This window comes from Crotalus tigris, unplaced genomic scaffold (assembly GCF_016545835.1).
Source record: "Crotalus tigris isolate CLP2741 ecotype Arizona unplaced genomic scaffold, ASM1654583v1 scf7180000019784.587516, whole genome shotgun sequence".
NCBI lineage: Eukaryota > Metazoa > Chordata > Lepidosauria > Squamata > Viperidae > Crotalus > Crotalus tigris.
Window position 1 is genome coordinate 51,336 of NW_024097706.1, and position 20,569 is coordinate 71,904.

Consider the following 20,569-nt stretch of genomic DNA (forward strand, 5'->3'; position numbering starts at 1 on the left):
TGGTGATCTGGGTATGTGTTACTGTTGCCAGGACATCTAAATAAGGTTGTAACTGGCATACCAGCTATTACAAGGGCTTCCATAAGCTGCTCAATTATGGGTATAAATTCCACAAGACCCCAAATCATGAGCCACTTTCTTCAGGGGTAACATGACTTACATCTAGAGTTAACTAGCAGGACTGATGTTATCAGTTCTGCCCAAAGTTTACTGACAAACAGAAACTCTTATCATATAGAATTTAATTTAATGAAATGGTTCCTAAGAATAGTTCCTAAAATTTCCATGGCATCTCCAGCTCACTGACGATACCTAGTTATAATATAAATTATCAGTTTTATAATTTTTTAAACATAAATTACTTCCCACTTAAAATTCCCCATATAGTTCAACTACACTAATTTTTGTCCTGCTGCTAATTTCGTAAATATATTCTTGCCCTGTGTTAAATATTTATACAGTATTCAGTTTCTGTGTTTATAATATTTTATATATTTTTAACATTCCATTTGTATATCACTCAGGGTCCCTCTGTGAGGGAGGTGGGTGGTTTCTAAATGTAAACAATGTAAACAATAAAAATAAAAACTATATTCAAGGAAGATGTCAGTGCCCTTTTGTGTTGTAGAACCAAAAATCTTTACTACGAAGTAATAATTTAATGTAGATCCTCTAGTTGCAAGTTCAGTAGCATTTCCTTCATATGGATGTAAGTTACAACATTTCAAAATATTCAAGGAGTATTCCCCCAACTCCATTTGTGTATACCTTATTGACAGCAAAGGCAGTAATAATGTCAGACTCTTTATGGATAATTCTTGCTTTACTTGCAGGAGATCCTGCATCATTCTCTATCTGTGTTAAAAAGAAAATTGAAAGGGTAGCATGCACAATACAACACAACAATAAGCTTTGATCTTTTAGATCATGCCAAAAACTAAATGATAAATATTAATCAGTAATATATCTATCCTAATTAAACATAATTATAAATTCAAGATAGACTAATAAAAACATTTTGGTGGGGATCCTACCTCTATGTAATCATTCATTCAGATTAAATTCAGTTCGTTGACCTAAAAAACTAGAAAATGGTAGTGAAAATTCCTAAAATATAAGCTGAGGCTAAGAAATATCTCATTTATTACTTAGCACTAATCATGTAAGTGCTTGAAATTTGTTAAGTACAATATTTATTTAATTTCTCTAGTCACCCATCTCAACAAGTGACTCTGGTGGCGTGTATCATAAAAATACAAAACAGTAAAAAGCCATGTTGGAATACTGCAGTTTTGGTCACCACGATGTAAAAAAGATGCTGAGATTCTAGAAAGAGTACAGAGTAGAGCAACAAAGATGATTAGGGGACTGGAGGCTAAAACATAAAGGAACGGTTGCTGGAATTGGGTATGTCTAGTTTAACGAAGAGAAGGACAAGCAGTCTTCCAATATCTCAGGGGCTGCCACAAAGAAGAGGGAGTCAAGCTATTCTCCAAGGCGCCTGAAGGCAGGACGAGAAACAACGGATGAAAACTGATCAAGGAGAGAAACAACTTAGAACTAAGGAGAAACTTCCTGACAGTTAGAACAATTAACTAATGGAACAACCTGCCTCCAGAAGCGGTGAAGCTCCAACACTGGAAGTTTTTAAGAAGAGACTGGACAGCCATTTGTCTGAAATGGTGTAAGGTTCCTGCCTGAGCAGGAGGTTGGACTCGATGACCTCCAAGGTCCCTTCCAACTTTATTATTATTATTATTATTATTATTATTATTATTATTATTAAATGTACATGGTCTCTGAGTAAAAATATTGCCATACATATTGATAAACTAAGATATGGGATTCTAAACACATTCGGGGATCAGGGCCAGACATATAACTAGGTCTTCATGGCCTTAATGAATATTGTACAATTCTGTACAGGTATTTATTCCTCAACTTAACAACAATTGAGCCCAAAATTTCTATTGCTGAGCAAGGCAGTTAAATGAATTGTACCCCATTTTACAATCTTTTTTGCCATTATTGTAAAAGTGAATCACTGCAGTTGTTAAGTGAATCAAGATGGTGCTTAAGCAAATGTGGCTTCCCCCATTGACTTTGCTTGGAGGAAGCCAGCTGGGAATGTTACAAATGGTGATCACATGACCCCAAGGCAGTGCAACTGTCATAAAGGCATGCTAGTTTCCAAGAGCCTGAATTTCCATCATATGATGATAGGGATGCTGCAATGATCGTAAGTGTAAAAACTGGTCAAAAGTCACTTTTTTCAGTGCCATTGTAACTTTGAATAGTCGCTAAATAAATGATTGTAAGTGGAGGACTATCTGCACACTAGTATACTGCTTAGATAAAAAGCCAGTTGATTGTAGATTTTAGCAAATTTGGTTTGATTAATATATTATATATAAGATACTAAAAGATTTTCTAGAAACCTTTTAGGATAATTAACATACATCTCTTATTATTATGATACATACCTTATTAATTCCCGATTCTTCTCCTGAACTAGTTTTGGTAAGTTCAGCTTGGTCTTCTAATGACTAAATCCAAAAGGAAAAAAAACAACAACAGAAAGAACTAGATGAAAAATTAAAAATTGATATATTAATAATATGGAACAATATGCAAGGTAAACATATATAGTAGAACCCATTTTTGAAATTACCTATAGTCAGCGTAATTTCCCCCATTTTTTAAAATAGTTAAATAAGTATCTTTACATGTAGATAATATATGTACTAGCTTTTTCAGAGGTTACGCAGCTATAATCTGGCTAGAATTTTACATGTATGACGGTTCAAATTTTTTTAAAGAAAAATAGAATTCTGTCCTTTTTTCCCCCAAAACCAGACATAATTAGATCTGTGCTGAACACTGAATTAAAGAGGCAAAAGCTCAGATACTATAACCAATGAGTCAAGAATTATTAATCATAGCATGGATCGTACAGCAGCCATGAAAAAAAGGAAAGGGGAATAGCTGATGAAGTTATTACTGGTGTCTTTTGTTTACTTGGAATAAACCAAAAAGATAATGCATGAAAACAGCAGACAAAGTAGTCAATCATATATTATTTTGTATCACGTTATAGAGATAGCTAACATGAATATTTCTTTTTCGTAATTGCCAATAATATAATCCAATGATTCAATAAACCACAGAGGATTGCAATTAGTTATATGCAATATCTTTGCCTTTTCTATTACAAGATTCCTAGGGGAAAATGTTTTGGAATTTATTTCTATAGAACAGTAGTAAAATTTTAAATCTGGAAAAAAAAGAGTAGCTTAATTAAATTGTAATTAATGGATTTTAATTTCTACATAAACATATAACACTAACCTCATTTAAACACTTTCTTTTGGCAAATATGTTTCTGATGAAGGTTTCTTGGACCATTTCTTGTTTAATGAGGTATTGCCAAAGTCTTTTTACAGATAATGCATAATGACTTTTGGATCTAAAAATGAGAATCATTTTTAACATGTGATATAATTTCAAACAAATACAGTTGATAAATTTTATATACATTCGTATATGTATTGATAATTGAAAGCAGAAAACTGTAAAATCAGAAATTTTAATGAGAAACATTAACTTCTTCATTCTAACAGGTATTCTGCTATATACACACTTCTTGAATAAAATTCTCAGTGTTTTAGAGAACAATGACATTTAGGTTGAAGATACCTGTTGCAAATATTCCTCAGACATAGAAAGGAAATAGCACAAATGCAAGTAAAACTTAATATATCTGACATTATCCAGTACATCATCTATTTTATTCTTCTCAACAATAATTTCTATAATTGTAATAAGTACAGCATAAGCAGAGTCTGCTGATCCAACTGAATTATTTTATTGAAGAACTACAAAAATGTTTGTATACTGTATATGACATAATTAATTTATAACATGCAAAATCGGATGGTTGTGAGACTAAAGAAATTTACTTAAGTAATGTATTTTATAAGCCAACATACATAATCATCTTTTCTGTTCAGCTCCCATTAATAGCAATTATTGAATAGTTTTAGAAATGGTCAAAGAATACTCAGGAAGAAATAATTAAAACTGTTTTCCCAGCAGCTGCTTTTTACTGATATCTATTGATTAAATGGTGGAAGCTGAAAGCATGACTCATGTTTTAAATTAGAATAATAGTGTGCTTAAGGACTGGGTAAGGATCACAAAACTCTCATTTAATCCTTAAAATAGCAGTAGCAATTGCACTTGGACTTATATATTGCTTCATAGAGCTTTACAGTCCCCTCTAAGCAGTTTATAGTCAGCATATTGCTCCCAACATCTGGGTCCTCATTTTACCGACCTCGGAAAGATGTAAGGCTGAGTCAACCTTGAGCCGGTAAGAATCAAACTGCTAGCAGTCAGCAGAATTAGCCTGCAATACTGCATTCTAACCACTGCGCCAAAGCTCACTCAGAGATTCTGAACTAAACGCTTTAGCTCTTAACTCATCCTCTTTTACATGGCTGCCAGTGTTTTATATATCTATGATATTTCTACATAAATGTTACCTAAAACACGATCTATTTTGCTATACAATTCAAAAATGTTTATACGAATAAGAGAAGCTTCCAAGAATTAAAGAAGCTTTTAGAACAGTGGTGGCGAACTTTTTAGAGACTGAGTGCCAAACTGCAACCGAAAACCCACTTATGCATTGTAGGGTGCCGAGTGGGTGTGGCCCATGGGCTGGGTGTGGCCCATTGGGTGGGCATGACTGCGGTGGTAACGGCAGACTGGGTGGGACTAAAAAGTTCAATCAATCAATTCCAACTTTGCAAGAACTTTTGTTCCCCCGTGAAAAGTTGAAATTGACTGATTGAACTTTTTTTTTTTGCACATGGCGGCGGAGGCCTAAAGCGAAAAGATTTTATAAAACCCAGCCGAAGGCCTAGAACTGAGGCGAATGGCGCATGTGTCCACAGAGAGGGCTCTGAATGCCGCCTCCGGCATCCGTGCCATAGGTTCGCCATCACTGTTTTAGAGTATATAGATATTACCCATCAAATTTAAGTTTTTACAAAGAAAATTGTCTGTTTGCCAGTAAGGGAAATAAAAATGAATTAGACAAACGAACAAAAATTGAGTTTGCAAGGGCTTCAGGTTTGCCATTGCGATCGTTGCGGCCGCTGGAAGCAAACTTTGACTTTGGTTTCGCTCCGCTGAGGGACCCTGGAGAGGGTCAAAAGTCGCCCTGTAGGGGTGATGAGCAAGGAGGAGACCCCTGCTTGATCTTGAGAGGGTGGCAGCCCTTCCACTTGATCTGGGGCAGCCCTCCAAACTGGCGGAGGAAAGACCAGCCATAGTAATATGGCCTGTTACTAGGCTGCAGACAACCAAAGTCAAACTTACCACCAAGCACTTTGAAAGCAATATGGATGAAACTGGGTGAGATCCTAAGTACTTTCTTTTCCTGTAAAAGCTGCCTGAAGTATCTTTCCCCCTGTGAGAAGAGAGGGAAGAGAATTTTTATCCCACCTTCTAAGAATAGTGGTGACTGACTACCCAGGGGAATTAAAGTATTAAAAGAACTTTAATCTAATTGGATTTATATATTCCTGAAACTTGGGGACCAAAAATTTTCCTATTTTTATTGGAGACGTTTGCTTTTATCTACAAAAAAGAAATAAAATTGGAAAAAATTTGGACTTAAAAAATCTTAAATGGCATCAGTGACATATTGTGGCGAAGTTTGGTATTACAACTTTTTATTTCCTAACAGAGACTTGGCTTGAAGTCCAGATCTTAGATAAGACTCTTTTGACCTTGGTACCACCTGTGAGAAACTCAGCTGTAAGAGAACAGCTGGGCGGCATAACTGGCCTACTTGAACTATGAATGTAAACCTTTACTGGCTTTCAGAGTTATATGCGGGGAATTGCCTTCCTATCTCTTTATTTGAGGAATATTGGTTACTATATGAGATGATGAAATACCTTGCACTATAAAATCTTGCTTGACAAACGACTTCTACTATAAAGACTATTTATAAACACGTGAAAGAGATGGATGAAGACCAGGAAAAGAACCTTTCCATGTTAAAAGCAATAGATGAAACCATTCTTTCAGCTTGTGATAAAATAAAACCTAACATAAAAGATCAAGACGCCAACTTAGATACACAAACTCATACTTTGACTACAACCAAAGAACTAACAATGCAGAAGATAACAGAAGAAGTGGAACAATCAAATATTAAGACAGAAGACTCAATTGACCAACAAATTCCATTAATTCCGTTAATGGAAAATTCAGAAAAGGGAGTGACAACACTGAAAATGGAAAAGACTTTCTATATAAATCAGAAGAAATTTGAAAAAGAAGAAGAACAGATTGAATGGAAAATAAACATATCAGGGCAATCATGGGGAATTGGAATAATAGGGAGACAACTTTATGAATACAAATGGGCTAGTCCTTCAAAAAAAATGGCAATTAAATGGTCTCCTTTATTTCAAATAATATATATAATAATAGAGGGAGATCTATTTGACGATCTAAAACAGCGGTTCTCAACCTATGGGTCGCGATCGACCATTTTACAGGGGTCGCGAAACAACGCGATCCGCTATTTTCCCCCCAGGGGGCGGCGCCGCGCATGCGCGGCACGCCGCGCATGCGTGGTGCGTTCGTGTGACGGGGTCGCCGTCACACAAAGATTGAGAATCGCTGATCTAAAAGCACTGATATGGAAGCCTAGTTGGCAAAGAAAGCCAGAATAAGGCTGAAGAAAATTGGGGTTTTGATTTATTAGAGGGGATTTCATATTATTAATTAGAGGATTAAAGAGAGAAGTTGAGATAAGGGGAATTCTGGTCATTAGATATAAAATATCTGGAAATTAGCTGAAAATAAGGATTTTATCTGTTTAATATTTAAAAATTAGACCTAAAAGAAAAAATAATTATCATGAATATGTTTGATTTATTGATTAACCCAGGTAATATATACAATGGTTTTGATTTATTAAAGGGGATATTGTATTATTAAGTAGATGATTTAATATGGTGGGAAATGGATAACTTTTAGGAAATAGAACAAGATTATATTCAAATAGATAAAAGGAGTATTTTGGATATTAGAATCTGTTATGAATTGAGATGGGAAAACTTGGTTACCTAAAATCTGAAAATTATAAAATTTATAATTTATAAAAATTATAAAAATATATATTTCTTGTTGTGGGAATCACTCAAGCATTCAACCTTCTTTTGGAGGTCTTGTCAATCTCAAAGTCGATTTTTTTCCCCCTCTTAATTCTACTCCGTTATCCATGGTTGCTCTTGATGGAAGACTTGTTTTCAGTCAAAGAACTCCTTCCTTATCATTTTCAAGGCCCTAGTTTTATATCTCTTATGTTTTCGTTTAATTACTTAACCCAGGGGTCGGTAACCTGAAACAGTGAAAGAGCCACTTGTACCCGTTTCCCCCACACAAAAAAAATCTGGGAGCTGCAAAATATGTGTGTGCGTGCGCGTGCACACGCAAAACAAGGGGCTTGATTGAAGAGTGGAGCTTAAGGCGAGACATGCACCGGCCCTGCCCCCCCATCCAGCTCTGGTATGGATGGCTCTGCTGTCCTGGTTTCTCCTCCCCTCCCCGCGCTCTCCCTTTCTGTGACTTTCTTCTTTCTGCCTTTTGGCGTGAAGGTTCCCAGGGAGCGGAGGAGGAGGCCGATGGGGAGAAGGAGCTGCTGCGGCAAATCTTCCGAGGCGGTAGCAAACGGCTACTCGGGCTCGCCTATCTCAGCCTGCTACAGGAGGCTGGAGTTGAGGCTTCTGGCTCACTCTGGGAGGGGTGCTCGGAAAAGAGAGAATGAGAAGCGGAAAGTGGGAGAAAGGATTTCTTCCAGCTCTCTAGGGTTTTCTCGCTGGGAGAGTGAGGAAGCAGCAGTTCTGCTCTGTGGAAGGTGGGAGCAGGCGGCCTCTCCTTCAAACTTTACCAAATGATTCCAAAAGCGAAGCGAGCTCTGTGTTCCCGGAATGTCAACTTTGCAAAAGAGGGAGGCGGTGGTGGAGTTGAAATAAAACGGGGTGGAGGTTGAGGAAACCCAGCAAGAGCAAGAAAGGCAAGATCAGGGAGAGGAAGAAAGCTTTTGGGTCTTGTGCACAGACATAGCTGACTCCTCCTCATCTCCTGCCCTTGCTGCATCTCCTGTGGAGATGCATTTGCGACTCTCTGTGTCTCTCTCTCTCTCCCACTCATAGCCATACTGCAGCTCGATCATTGAAGCAATTTCAATCGGCCCCTTCATTGCCAAGTGTCCCCATGGAACTCAATGGACGTCCACAGCGACTCAAAAGGCCAGCCGTGGCGCTTCCGAGTCCTTTGGTTTTACCGGCAAGCCACCGCCTTTGCCTCCTCGGCTTTGGCATCAACACAGATCAATGAGCAGGAGGATTGATTAGTGCGGGTCTCTCCTGGTCAAAGTAGCAATGGTTGGAACGGGATCTTGCCTGATCTTTTGTCCAAACTCAGCCAGGTGGGTCCCTTGGCCTTTCGAGTTGCCGCGGACCTCCACTGACTTCCATGGGGATGCTTGGCAATGAAGGGGCCTTGAAACCGCTTCAAGGATTGAGCTGCAAGATGGCTTTGAGTGGCAGAGAGAGACACAGAGACGCAAATGCGTCTCCACAGGAGATGCAGCAAGGGCAGGAGACAAGGAGGCGGTGGCTCGCTGGTAAATCAACGGACTTGGAGACACCGCAGTTTTCTGGGACACCCGGCCTGGGGTCTGACAGAAGACCCAGCCCAGACCCAATTCCCTACCCTGCCCATCTGGAGACCCCATCACAGTCCCCTCTGCAAACCAGCCTGCAGGATACTCAGGGGGGGGAAAGCCCAGCACCGGGCCGTGGGGGGAGCCAGGCTCTCAGGACCCCTTACCCCAAGGAGAGGAACTCCCCTGGCCAACATGCGCCGATCCTTCCAGGTGGTCCTTCTTCCCTCTGGCTCTGGGGCTCTACAGTGCCCGAGGGGCAGGAAGCCGTGGGACCCCGGCAGGTGTGGGGATGGGCTGGGGAGGGGTCATCCCGCTCCAGTTGGGTAACCTCCTCTTTTCAGAAACAGGAAGGACAGAGCAAGCTTCCCCCGCAGGGGATCATTGTCTACCTCCCTTTTCCGAGTGGGGATCGCCAGCCCCAGCAGATCCACTGGGCTGGCGAGAGGTCCCTTGAGAGTGCAGCTGCCGTTGCCTCCCCTCCCATCTCCCGGTGGGCTTCAGGGGGAAGCGCGGGACTTCGAGGGCCTTCCTGTTCAAAGCGAGCCGTGCGCCTTCAGGGCTTGGGAGACAGAGCAACGCTGAGCCTAAACGGGTCAGACCCCTTTCCTGGGGCCGCAGCTTGCGGGAGCGTCGGCCTGCTCAGCAGAGGCTCCAGCAGGCCGTTCCCAGGGGGGATCGCAGAACTGCCCTGCGAGTCTCCCTGGCCATATGCGTCTCGGACAGGGCCAGCCCAGGAAAGGGACTTCCTGGCTGCACTTCTCCCAGGGGGCGGGGCGCCTGGCCGCAGGGCCAATCAGGACCTCACGAGGTCGCAAGTCAGAGAGAGCGAGAGAGAGAGAGAGAGGGAGGGAGGGAGGGAGGGAGGGAGGGAGAGAGAAAGAAGGGAAGCACAAGTGCCTCTCTCTCTCTCTCTCTCTCTCTGCAAATGGCGGAGGAAGTTCCGGAGCTGCAGGAGAAGGCCCAAAGAGCTGCATGCGGCTCCAGAGACATGGGTTGCTGAGCCGTGACTTAACCAAAGCTTAATAATTTGCATTGTTCATGGTAATGAAAAGTTATAAGATTACAAATGGCAGAGCTAAATTGTGAATTTGTGAATGAAAAATAAGCATTCCCAAGAGATTCCATATACTTCACTAAATAATAGACAGGAAATATAATTGCATTTTATCTGTTCAAGGTATAAACTTACTTGAAAGGAGTGTTTGTTGGCTCTAGCAAAGCTTTGTGGCGAAGTAGCGCAGGGCCTGAAGATGAGGCATCTTGTAAAATGTGAACAGAAATATAGTTTTCTGGTGGACCTCCATGCATTTCAAGTCGTCTGAGAAGAACTTGTTCCCAGCGCTGAAGAGCCTTTAGAACCGCATGGCACAGCGGTGAACAAACTGGAAGTTCTAAGGATAGATTTTTTTTATTCAATATAGTATTTTCTTTAAAGTATATTATATTTTCTGAATGTTTTATACCACAGTTTCCACAATTGTTGCTGTTGTCAGAACATTAATAACACTAAAAACCTTCTAGACATGTTTTGTCATTAAGATATCTGTGAACTTCAAAAGTAGCTATGTATATCAAAATTGAAGTTAGTAAACATACCGTTGAATGAAAAACAATGTAAGAACTCTTCAGACTAAACAGAAACATTTTACTGAGTTAAAAAGGATTTAGTTTCTCATTAAGTATGCTTAGGTTGTCTGCATCAGCTATTAGTAATGTTCTAAAGAAAAATAAATTTTCCCAATTCCTAGCAGTTCTTGAACTAGAAACATTGCCATCTGCAGCAGCATTGTTGAGAGAGGGGGAGAAATGCCTATTTCTCTTCTCACCTCACCTCACCCACCCCATCTCACCCCTGCATGAATTGTGAAGCTGTTTGTAAATTGGCAGTTGTGTCTGAAAACAATGTCTGCTGAAGTTGTAGAGAATAAATAGACAGCCCATCTGAATTTAAACATTTGCAGTTAATATATTCCTACAATCTATTATCATATATGTATATCATATATCAGGTGTTCTGAATTCTACTGACAAATGTTCCATCTTGGCTGTCATCATTCTGAATGATCCCCAGCAGTAATGGGATTCAAATATGTGAACAACCAGTTCTCTGTGTGGATACCGCTTCCGAAGTCCATTCTGGGCCTGGGCAACAAAAAGTTAGCTACTGGTTCTACCGAACTGGTGCAAACTTGCTGAATCCCATCACTGTCCCCAGCTCAAAAATGTGCATGACAAGCTTGACACGATATTTCAAATCAAACTGGGTCATTTCAAATGACCACACCTATCAAAAGACTCAAAATATCTGGCATACAGTACCTCTACCTCTAGTTTATATGAATACAGTGATGTGCCCATATAAAAGCAGACAATGATGTCTATCAACACTCAAAAATAAATTAATTACCTGTAAGATCATGTCCAGCCAATGGGTAGAAACTTTTCAAATTACGGAGAACTAGCTGAACCATAGCCAAGCGCATCAATAACCAACTAAACGACAAAAAAATGTTATTGTTCTTCCAGCAATGTTGCTGAAGACCGAAAATATTGCGTATTTAACTATTTAGCTAAGACTTGTTTTCCTTTTTCACTTATTACTGTAAACATCATTCTCTATTACAGTGCTTCTCAACGTTTGTGTGACGGCGACCCCCATGCGCGTTCTGCGCGTGCACGGCGCCGCCCCATGCGCGACGTGCGTGCCGCCCCCGTGCGCAGTGCGCATGCGTGGCGGCGCATGTGCGGCGCCGCCCCCGTGCGCGGTGCGCGTGCACCGCGCCGCAAAAAATGGCGGATCGCCACCTTTGGCGACCCCCGAAAAATGGTCGATCGACCCCAAATGGGGTCGCGACCCATAGGTTGAGAACCGCTGCTCTATTACAAGGCAGCATATGCTATTCTAAATTCATTATAAGAGCAAATCAAGACACAAATAATTAATAATTTATTTTAAATTTAATACTAATTATAATGCTTCTGGAATCCTCTGCCCCATATATACTTCAACCCTATAAAGTAGCTGTTCAATTTCTTTTTGGATAAAACATTGTAATTAGGCAAGGCCACTCTTGAAATAAGATTTGAACAATGAATTTCTAATTCATTCCATATACTCTTCATTATTACTCTAAAAATATGAGTTCTCAAACTCATTATCTCTTTAAGAGTTTGTGTAAAAATTTTAGGAGGGACACACTGTTTTTTTATTATTATTTGAACATACAAAGTTGGATTGCTGTCAGTTACTCACACCTGCTCTTTCTGGAAAAACTGACAGCAAAATTTGGATTTTCCACAGTTCCTGCTACAAAGAACAAATAATAATCCAAAATAAATATGAATTAAAATCTAGATTTCAGGAATTATGCAAAAGTAAGACAACTCATCCTTATCATTAAAATGTGGTTTTAAATTTGTTTTCAAATTTATTTCCAATGAAACAATTTTAGTTTATAAACTTCTAAGTTTCAGTAATTTTATTTAATATATACATTGAAGTACAACTATTAAAAGTATATATTTAATTCTTGCCCAACCCTAACTCTAATAAAATCATTAGTTTTATCCATGGAATAGGGGATAGAAGTCAAACCTATATATTAATAATTTTAAGAAATCATGGCAATACAAATTTTGAGAAGCTTTAGCTTTGGGAAAGGATTACATGATTTCTTCTGCATTAAAATTTATGCCTATGCTAAGTTAGAACCTGAAAATTGCACCTTTATTTTCTCTAGAGAATGCTGTAATGTGTTAAATTTGCAGGATTCAAGGAATATATACAATACATTGCTGAAATATCAAAAGCTGCCGAGGGATTTCTTCCTACTAGTCTGCTGTCTTAACCAAAAGTTAGGGGAAACTCTAAATTAGCGTCATACAAAACATGACCTAATGTAAGAAAATGAATGAAAACATGCCTGCAAAATTGTTTTGAATGGTGTAAAGAAAAAAACTGTAGATATAATTCAGTAATAATTTATACCTAAATGAATTTGGATTAGAGTGTTCCTGAAGTTTTGAATCTGATAAGAATACTCCATCTTCATCTTCATCACTGCTATCCTGACTTTCATCTGAATCATATTCAAATCTAGTTTGAGATGATGCAAGATATGGCTAAAACAAGAAAACAGATTAAGAAAAAACATAACATATTTGGTTAAATAATAAATAATATCTACTATTTAAATATGATTTATTATATATATATTGTTGGTTAGGGGCTCACTATTAAAACAGAACAAAAAAATAATAACAATACATAAGAACTGGCCAAAGCATGTTTTATTTTATTATCTTCAAAAGCAGTTTTGGCTTAGCATAATGTAAGAATGCAAGCTTAATCCTAATATTTCTCAGCAGAGATTAGGATATATTTGAAAAGATTATCATTCGTAGGTGTACAAGTTTGAAGAAGGAGATGACTCAGAGATTGATTCGCCATTTGTCAAGGACAATAGGATAATTTTATTTCTAACAACATAAAAAAATACCTTTGCTATAAAGTAGTCCCAAATACTAAGTTCAGGAGGAATAAATTTCTCTTTGTAAATTGAACAGTCTTGTTCTTTTCCAGGTAAAGTAGTAGGTGAATTTTCTTTCGATGATGATTTTGATGTCAGTCTAAACCGCTTATTTTGCTTCTCACCATCATCTATAGGAGAAGAGGCTACAAAACAAAAACAAACAAAAAACAAAACAAAACCATAGGACAATGAAACATCAAATAAATGAAGGGTATCATTTATGGATTACTGCCTTGTCGTGGCGAAGGGGCTTGCGTAACTCAATGAAGCTATAAGCTATGCCGTGCAGGGCCACCCAAGACGGACAGGTTATAGCAGAGAGTTCTGACAAAATGTGATCCACTGGAGAAGGAAATGGCAAACCACTCCAGTATCTTTGCCATGAAAACCCCATGGACAGTACTAAAAGGAAAAAAGATATGACGCTGGAAGATGAGCCCCTCAGGTCGGAAGGTGTCCAATATGCTACTGGGGAAGAGCAGAGGGCTAGTACTAGTAGCGCCAGAAAGAATGAAGCGACTGGGCCAAAGCCGAAAGGACGCTCAGCTGTGGATATATCTGGTGGTGAAAGGAAAGTCCGATGCTGTAAAGATTTTTTCTCCATAGGAACCTGGAATGTAAGATCCATGAATCAAGGCAAGCTAGACGTAGTCAAAAAAGAGATGACAAGAATGAACATCGACATCTTAGGAATCAGCGAACTAAAATGGATAGGAATGGGTGAATTTAACTCAGATGACCATCAGGTATACTACTGTGGGCAAGAATCCCTCAGAAGAAATGGAGTAGCCTTCATAGTCAATAAAAGAATAGGAAAAGCAATACTGGGATACAATCCCCAAAATGACAGAATGATCTCAATTCGAATCCAAGGCAAACCATTCAATATCACAATAGTCCAAATCTATGCCCCAACCACTGGTGCTGAAGAGGATGAAATTGACCGGTTCTATGAAGCCCTACAGCACCTTATAGAATTAACACCCAAAAATGATGTCCTTATCATCATGGGGGATTGGAATGCTAAGGTAGGAAGCCAAAAGATAACCGGAATAACAGGCAAGTTTGGCCTTGGAGTACAAAATGAAGCAGGGCACAGACTAATAGAATTTTGTCAAGAGAATACGATGGTCATAACAAACACTCTTTTCCAACAACCCAAGAGACGGCTCTACACATGGACATCACCAGACGGTCAACATAGAAATCAGATTGACTATGTGCTCTGCAGCCAAAGATGGAGAAGCTCTATACAGTCAGTAAAAACAAGACCAGGAGCTGACTGTGGCTCAGATCATGAGCTTCTCGTTGCAAAATTTAGGCTTAAATTGAAAAAAGTAGGGAAAAGCACTAGGCCACTCAGGTATGAACTAAATCATATTCCTGATGAATATACAGTAGAGGTGACAAATAGATTTAAGGAATGGATCTGATAGACAGAGTGCCTGAAGAACTATGGATGGAAGTTCGCAACATTGTACAAGAGGTAGCAACTAAAACCATCCCAAAGAAAAAGAAATGCAAGAAAGCAAAATGGCTGTCTGAGGAAGCTTTGCAAATAGCTGAGGAAAGAAGGGAAGCGAAAGGCAAAGGAGAAAGAGAAAGATACACCCAATTGAATACAGAATTCCAGAGAATGGCTAGAAGAGATAAGAATACCTTCTTAAATGAACAGTGCAAAGAAATAGAAGAAAACAACAGAATAGGGAGGACCAGAGATCTCTTCAAGAAAATTGGAGATATGAAGGGAACGTTTCATGCAAAGATGGGCATGATAAAGGACCAAAATGGCAGCCTAACAGAGGCAGAAGAGATGAAGAGATGGCAAAGAAGAACTATACAAGAATGAGCTTAGAGACCTAACAGACAGAGAGATTAAGAAGAGATGGCAAAACTACACAGAAGAACTATACAAGAATGAGCTTAACATCCCAGATAACCACAATGAGATGGTCATGACCTCGAACCAGACATCCTAGAATGTGAAGTGAAATGGGCCTTAGAAAATCTGAGCAACAACAAAGCTAGTGGAGGTGACAGTATTCCAGCTGAGCTATTCAAAATCTTAAAAGACGATGCAGTAAAAGTGCTACACTCAATTTGCCAGCAAATTTGGAAAACTCAACAGTGGCCACAGGATTGGAAAAGGTCAGTTTACATTCCAATTCCAAAGAAAGGCAATGCCAAAGAATGTTCAAACTATCGCACCATTGCACTCATTTCACATGCTAGTAAAGTTATGCTTAAAATCCTACAAGCTAGACTCCAGCAGTATGTGGATCGAGAACTACCAGAAGTACAGGCAGGATTTCGAAGAGGCAGAGGAACTAGAGATCAAATTGCCAACATACGCTGGATCATGGAGAAAGCTAGGGAGTTCCAGAAAAACATCTACTTCTGCTTCATTGACTATGCAAAAGCCTTTGATTGTGTGGATCACAACAAATTGTGGCAAGTTCTTAAAGAGATGGGAGTACCAGACCATCTCATTTGTCTCTTGAGAAACCTATATGCGGGTCAAGAAGCAACAGTGAGAACTGACACGGAACCACTGATTGGTTCAAAATTGGAAAAGGAGTCCGGCAAGGCTGTATACTGTCGCCCTGCCTATTTAACTTATATGCAGAGCACATCATGAGAAAGGCAGGGCTAGATGAATCAAAAGTTGGAATTAAGATTGCCGGGAGAAATATCAACAACCTAAGATATGCAGATGATACCACTCTAATGGCAGAAAGTGAAGAGGAACTAAAGAGCCTCTTGATGCGGGTGAAGAAGGAGAGTGCAAAAGTTGGCTTGAAACTCAACATTAAGAAAACCAAAATCATGGCATCCGGCCCTCTCAATTCCTGGCAAATAGATGGGGAAGAAATGGAGGTAGTGACAGATTTTATTTTTCTGGGCTCAAAGATCACCTCAGATGGGGACTGCAGCCAAGAAATTAAAAGACGCTTGCTCCTGGGGAGGAAAGCTATGGCAAATCTAGACAGCATTCTAAAAAGCAGAGACATCACCCTGCCAACAAAAGTGCGTATAGTCCAGGCCATGGTTTTCCCAGTTGCAATGTATGGCTGTGAAAGTTGGACCATAAGAAAGGCTGAGCGCCAAAGAATTGAGGCCTTTGAACTATGGTGCTGGAGAAGACTCCTGCGAGTCCCTTGGACTGCAAGGCGTTCAAACCGGTCAGTCCTAGAAGAGATCAACCCCGACTGCTCTTTAGAAGGCCAGATCCTGAAGTTGAAACTCAAGTACTTTGGCCACCTAATGAGAAGGAAGGATTCACTGGAGAAGAGCCTAATGTTGGAAAAGATTGAGGGCAATAGCAGAAGGGGACGACAGAGAATGAGATGGTTGGATGGAGTCACTGAAGCAGTATGTGTGAATTTAAATGGACTCCAGAAGATGGTAGAGGACAGGAAGACCTGGAGGAACATTGTCCATGGGGTCGCGACGGGTCGGACACGACTTCGCAATTAACAACAACATCATCTATGAAGGATATCATCTTTCAAATCAATTATAACCTATGTACTTAATTATAACAAAAACAAACAAGTACTATCAATCAATGCCTGTTATGTTTAATTGTTGCAATTAAACAATAACATGGCTAGCTTTTATTCTCGCCTGTAACGTTTTGGTTATGTTTCCAAGAATATCTGAGATGCATTTTAAACAAATAATACATAATCATTATTTTTGCATAAATATGAGACTGGAAATATTCAATGTTCATGCTACAAATATTTATTTAATTGTATAAATTCTTAGAGATGCACTATAATAGAAACTAGAAACATATTGCTGGTATACAAGTTTTGTCTTTTTTCAATGCTCTGTATTAGGTCTATATATAAACATTTCTACCGAAAATAAATGTTATTTCAAAATAGTCATCAAACTATTTAATGAATAAATATGAAAATCTCACTTACCTTAATGCTAAAGTTATATCAAATATTACATATTACAGTTTAAAGTCTTTTAGCCAGAACAACAAGCATGCACATGCGTTGCTTACTACGGAACATTAGTTTTTGAACTAAATAAAATAAAGCTTACTCTTATGCTGAAATGGAGGCAGAAAATAAGCTGAACAAAATGTTACATGATACAGAGGCTAAAAAATATGCTTATTTTTAATTCCCATTCAACCTTCCCTATTGTGAAATAAATCTGCTACTTAAGCAGGCAATATTATTAACAAATTAACTGTACAATTATCAACAAACTTTAACCATGTTATAAAAAATGAAAATCCCATTGTTTTTTTTTTAAGAAATACACTTTAGACATGGTTTACCATTTTATTTTGAAGTTACAAGAACTCTTACAGTGTAAAGATGTGGAACGGTTTATGTTTGTCAAAGACAAAAATGTTCTTTAAAATGTGTGGAGTACTATCTACAAGCCCTTAAAACAAATGGTTCTTTCCAAGAATTGTGTAATTGCTTTCCATAGCAATCATATGACCATCTGAAAGACACATATGATTTATGTACTTGCAGATGGGTGCTACATTTACTTGACATGATTTTCGACTCTGTCATTTTGAGAGAGGAAAAATTAAGGATGTGAAATCATGATGTTTTATCTTTCTAAAAGAATGACATAACAGAGAATGGAAAAAAAATCTGAGTTATGGCCCCAAGCCTACAGAAGTTGTTCAAGCCAATTCAATCAAACATTATTACAAATACTAAAATAAAAATAATTAAAAAGCATTCTGAAATAATACTGTCTTAGTAGGTAAACCCATAAACTGTATCATGTTTTGCACAAGCAGCAACATTTTGAGCATTCCACAGCTTGCAATGGAAAGTTGCAACAATCATTATAATTTGCATTCCATTAGCTTGACCAATTTTTAGTTGAAAGCTATCACAGAACTATTTTGGTATGACATGCCTTTTTTTAACATACTGGGAAATAAAAGAATTAAATTAAATCGTGGTTTTATATTAGTGCTTTTTTTAAAAAAAGTAAACTACAAATTTATTCTGTAAAATGTTATTACTTGAAAGAATGGTAGATTTCTTCATGTATGCAACGTTTTAAATGGATATATCTTCCCAGTTAAATATCCAGCATTCATAATTACTGATATATTGGCTTGCAATATATATGTAAATCTAAATATACTATATCCTTCTGTAATCTGTATCATCATTTTACAAATGTCCTCTCACAAAATAGTAAGGTATATAGAATTTATGCTAATTTATTTGCTAAGAACATATTTAAAAAATTTCATTTATATAAAAAAAGGTTTTGCCATTATATTTTCATTCTTACTACAATTTAATTCTCAGGAAATTATATATTCATTTGTCATATAGTCTGCCAGTATGAATTCTGAATATTGATTCTGTTATTCCACTCCTTCCCTCTACTTAGAAATACCAATAATTGTTTCAATGAAGTAAGACACACTGTATATGACTTCGGCAAAATCTAAAAAGTGGTACGAGAATGCTTAAGTCTATAGCAGAGGAATAACCTTAGTAAGGAAAAAAAATTTTTTTGTAGATTACACAAACTATTTTTTTTCTTCAGATTTTTTAATTCAATGTACAACTATTACAACTGATCACTCCACTTTCATTTCAAACATAGCTACTTTGGTCTTTGACACATTAATTTTCAGATCCATGTTCCTTGTTGCATTGTACATGTATTGCAAATTATTTGGGTTTTCAGCCAACAACATGGCATAACTTGCATACTGAAATAAAAAACACATTCGTATTCCACCCAATACAGTTCTGATCTACACCACAAGCTTCTATATTCCTTATTTATCCAACCATAATTGCATTATGCAGATGTCACATATCTTTGTTTTTTCCCCTTGCACAATACTGAACCATTCACTAAGCATTCCTATGGTTCTTATGCATGCTTTACTTCTTTCACATATTGTTCTTATCAAATTGAACAAGCAATCTCCAGGTCAATACATTTTCTAACAAAACTTTGCATTATTCAAGATTATTTAGATACTTTTTTTGAATCATATAACATAAACTTGTTTTTATCATATATTTCTCAATTATTGCTGAAGGAGAAAAACCTAGTCTATGCATTTCCTCTCCCCCAAATATTGCTCACTGTCACCACCCGTATCTTTTCAACCAAAATTCTGTCAAACACCTTTCCAGGCACACTTGACAAATTAATTCTTCTATAGTTTTTGCATTCATTCTTGCTACCTTTCCTTTTATACAACGGACAACAAGAGCATTCTTCTAGTCATCAGGCAGAGATGTGGTCTTCACACATGCATTAAACAAGACCAAGACCACTCAATAAACAAACCCTACATCTTTATTTTATTAACATTTCTCCAATTATCCTATTATAACTCTCATCCTGAGATCTTTCATTATTATTATTCATCACAATAGTCAACTATCACTAACCTATGAATTCCTATTTTCACATGCTCCCACAAATCAAGATAATGCCAATTCAAACTTTGTGAGATATATTTAGCTCTTTATTTTAATCAAATCCATTCCAAAAGACCAGGACATTTTTGTTTAGATCGTTAAATTCTTTTCATTTCTTGTATTCACAATTGCATAAACTTTGTTTTATTTCATTCATTAATGAATATTCTTTGTCATTTATTCCACCTATATTCCAAATAATGATATTCTACATGCTCTGATCATCACTAGATGGGCTCATCAGCATTGATACTTATGGGTTAAGTTAACTGAGGTTTTTATATAATGGCTTTTAGTAAGATGGAATAGAAATGATGTACGTTAGATTACCAGTCTTAGTCATACATGTGTCACATCAGCATTCTGCGCTACTAGTAAAGGCGGTTGCTTCTGGCAGATTTAGGTCAGTATTTTATGAAAGCAATGAAATCTCAATTTCAACTTAAGCATGATTACGTTACTCTATACAACCAGAATGCTAATCCACTATCAATCCAGATGATATCCCTAAATAATTGGGATTAGGTTTCATATCAAATAAAGCCTGTAGTAATATTAGCTTTCTCCAAAGCTGAAATTTTGGAGAAGATAGTGCATTTTAATTTACTGATTTCTTCTCTTTAGTATACTAAAACTCAACGCTTGTGTATCTTGGGCATCTTTAAAAAGTCTATCTTTTTAGGCCAACCATACCTAGTTACTTATATTTTAACTACATAAATATTTCAAAAACAAGTAATCAATAGAAATATATTTTTTCTATCTATTCTTTCTCTCTTTCTTTTCCTTTTCTTTCTTTCCTTTCTTTCTGTCTCTCTCTTTCCACACAC

The 20,569-nt window shown here is 37.8% G+C and overlaps 1 protein-coding gene across 4 annotated transcripts in view; it reads right to left on the reverse strand.

Annotated features, from left to right (window-relative positions):
• The window catches only part of DMXL1 (Dmx like 1), a 105,401-nt gene that overhangs the window by 25,814 nt on the left and 59,018 nt on the right, over nucleotides 1-20,569 (reverse strand). For all 4 annotated transcript variants that reach the window (XM_039364527.1, XM_039364526.1, XM_039364523.1 and 1 more), the window contains 7 exons: nucleotides 13,255-13,430; nucleotides 12,744-12,877; nucleotides 11,163-11,248; nucleotides 9,945-10,146; nucleotides 3,349-3,466; nucleotides 2,484-2,546; nucleotides 769-855 (listed from right to left, as the gene is read on the reverse strand). In XM_039364527.1, coding sequence (XP_039220461.1) covers nucleotides 769-855; nucleotides 2,484-2,546; nucleotides 3,349-3,466; nucleotides 9,945-10,146; nucleotides 11,163-11,248; nucleotides 12,744-12,877; nucleotides 13,255-13,430 — 866 coding nt within the window. The remainder of the gene's footprint in view (nucleotides 1-768; nucleotides 856-2,483; nucleotides 2,547-3,348; nucleotides 3,467-9,944; nucleotides 10,147-11,162; nucleotides 11,249-12,743; nucleotides 12,878-13,254; nucleotides 13,431-20,569) is intronic.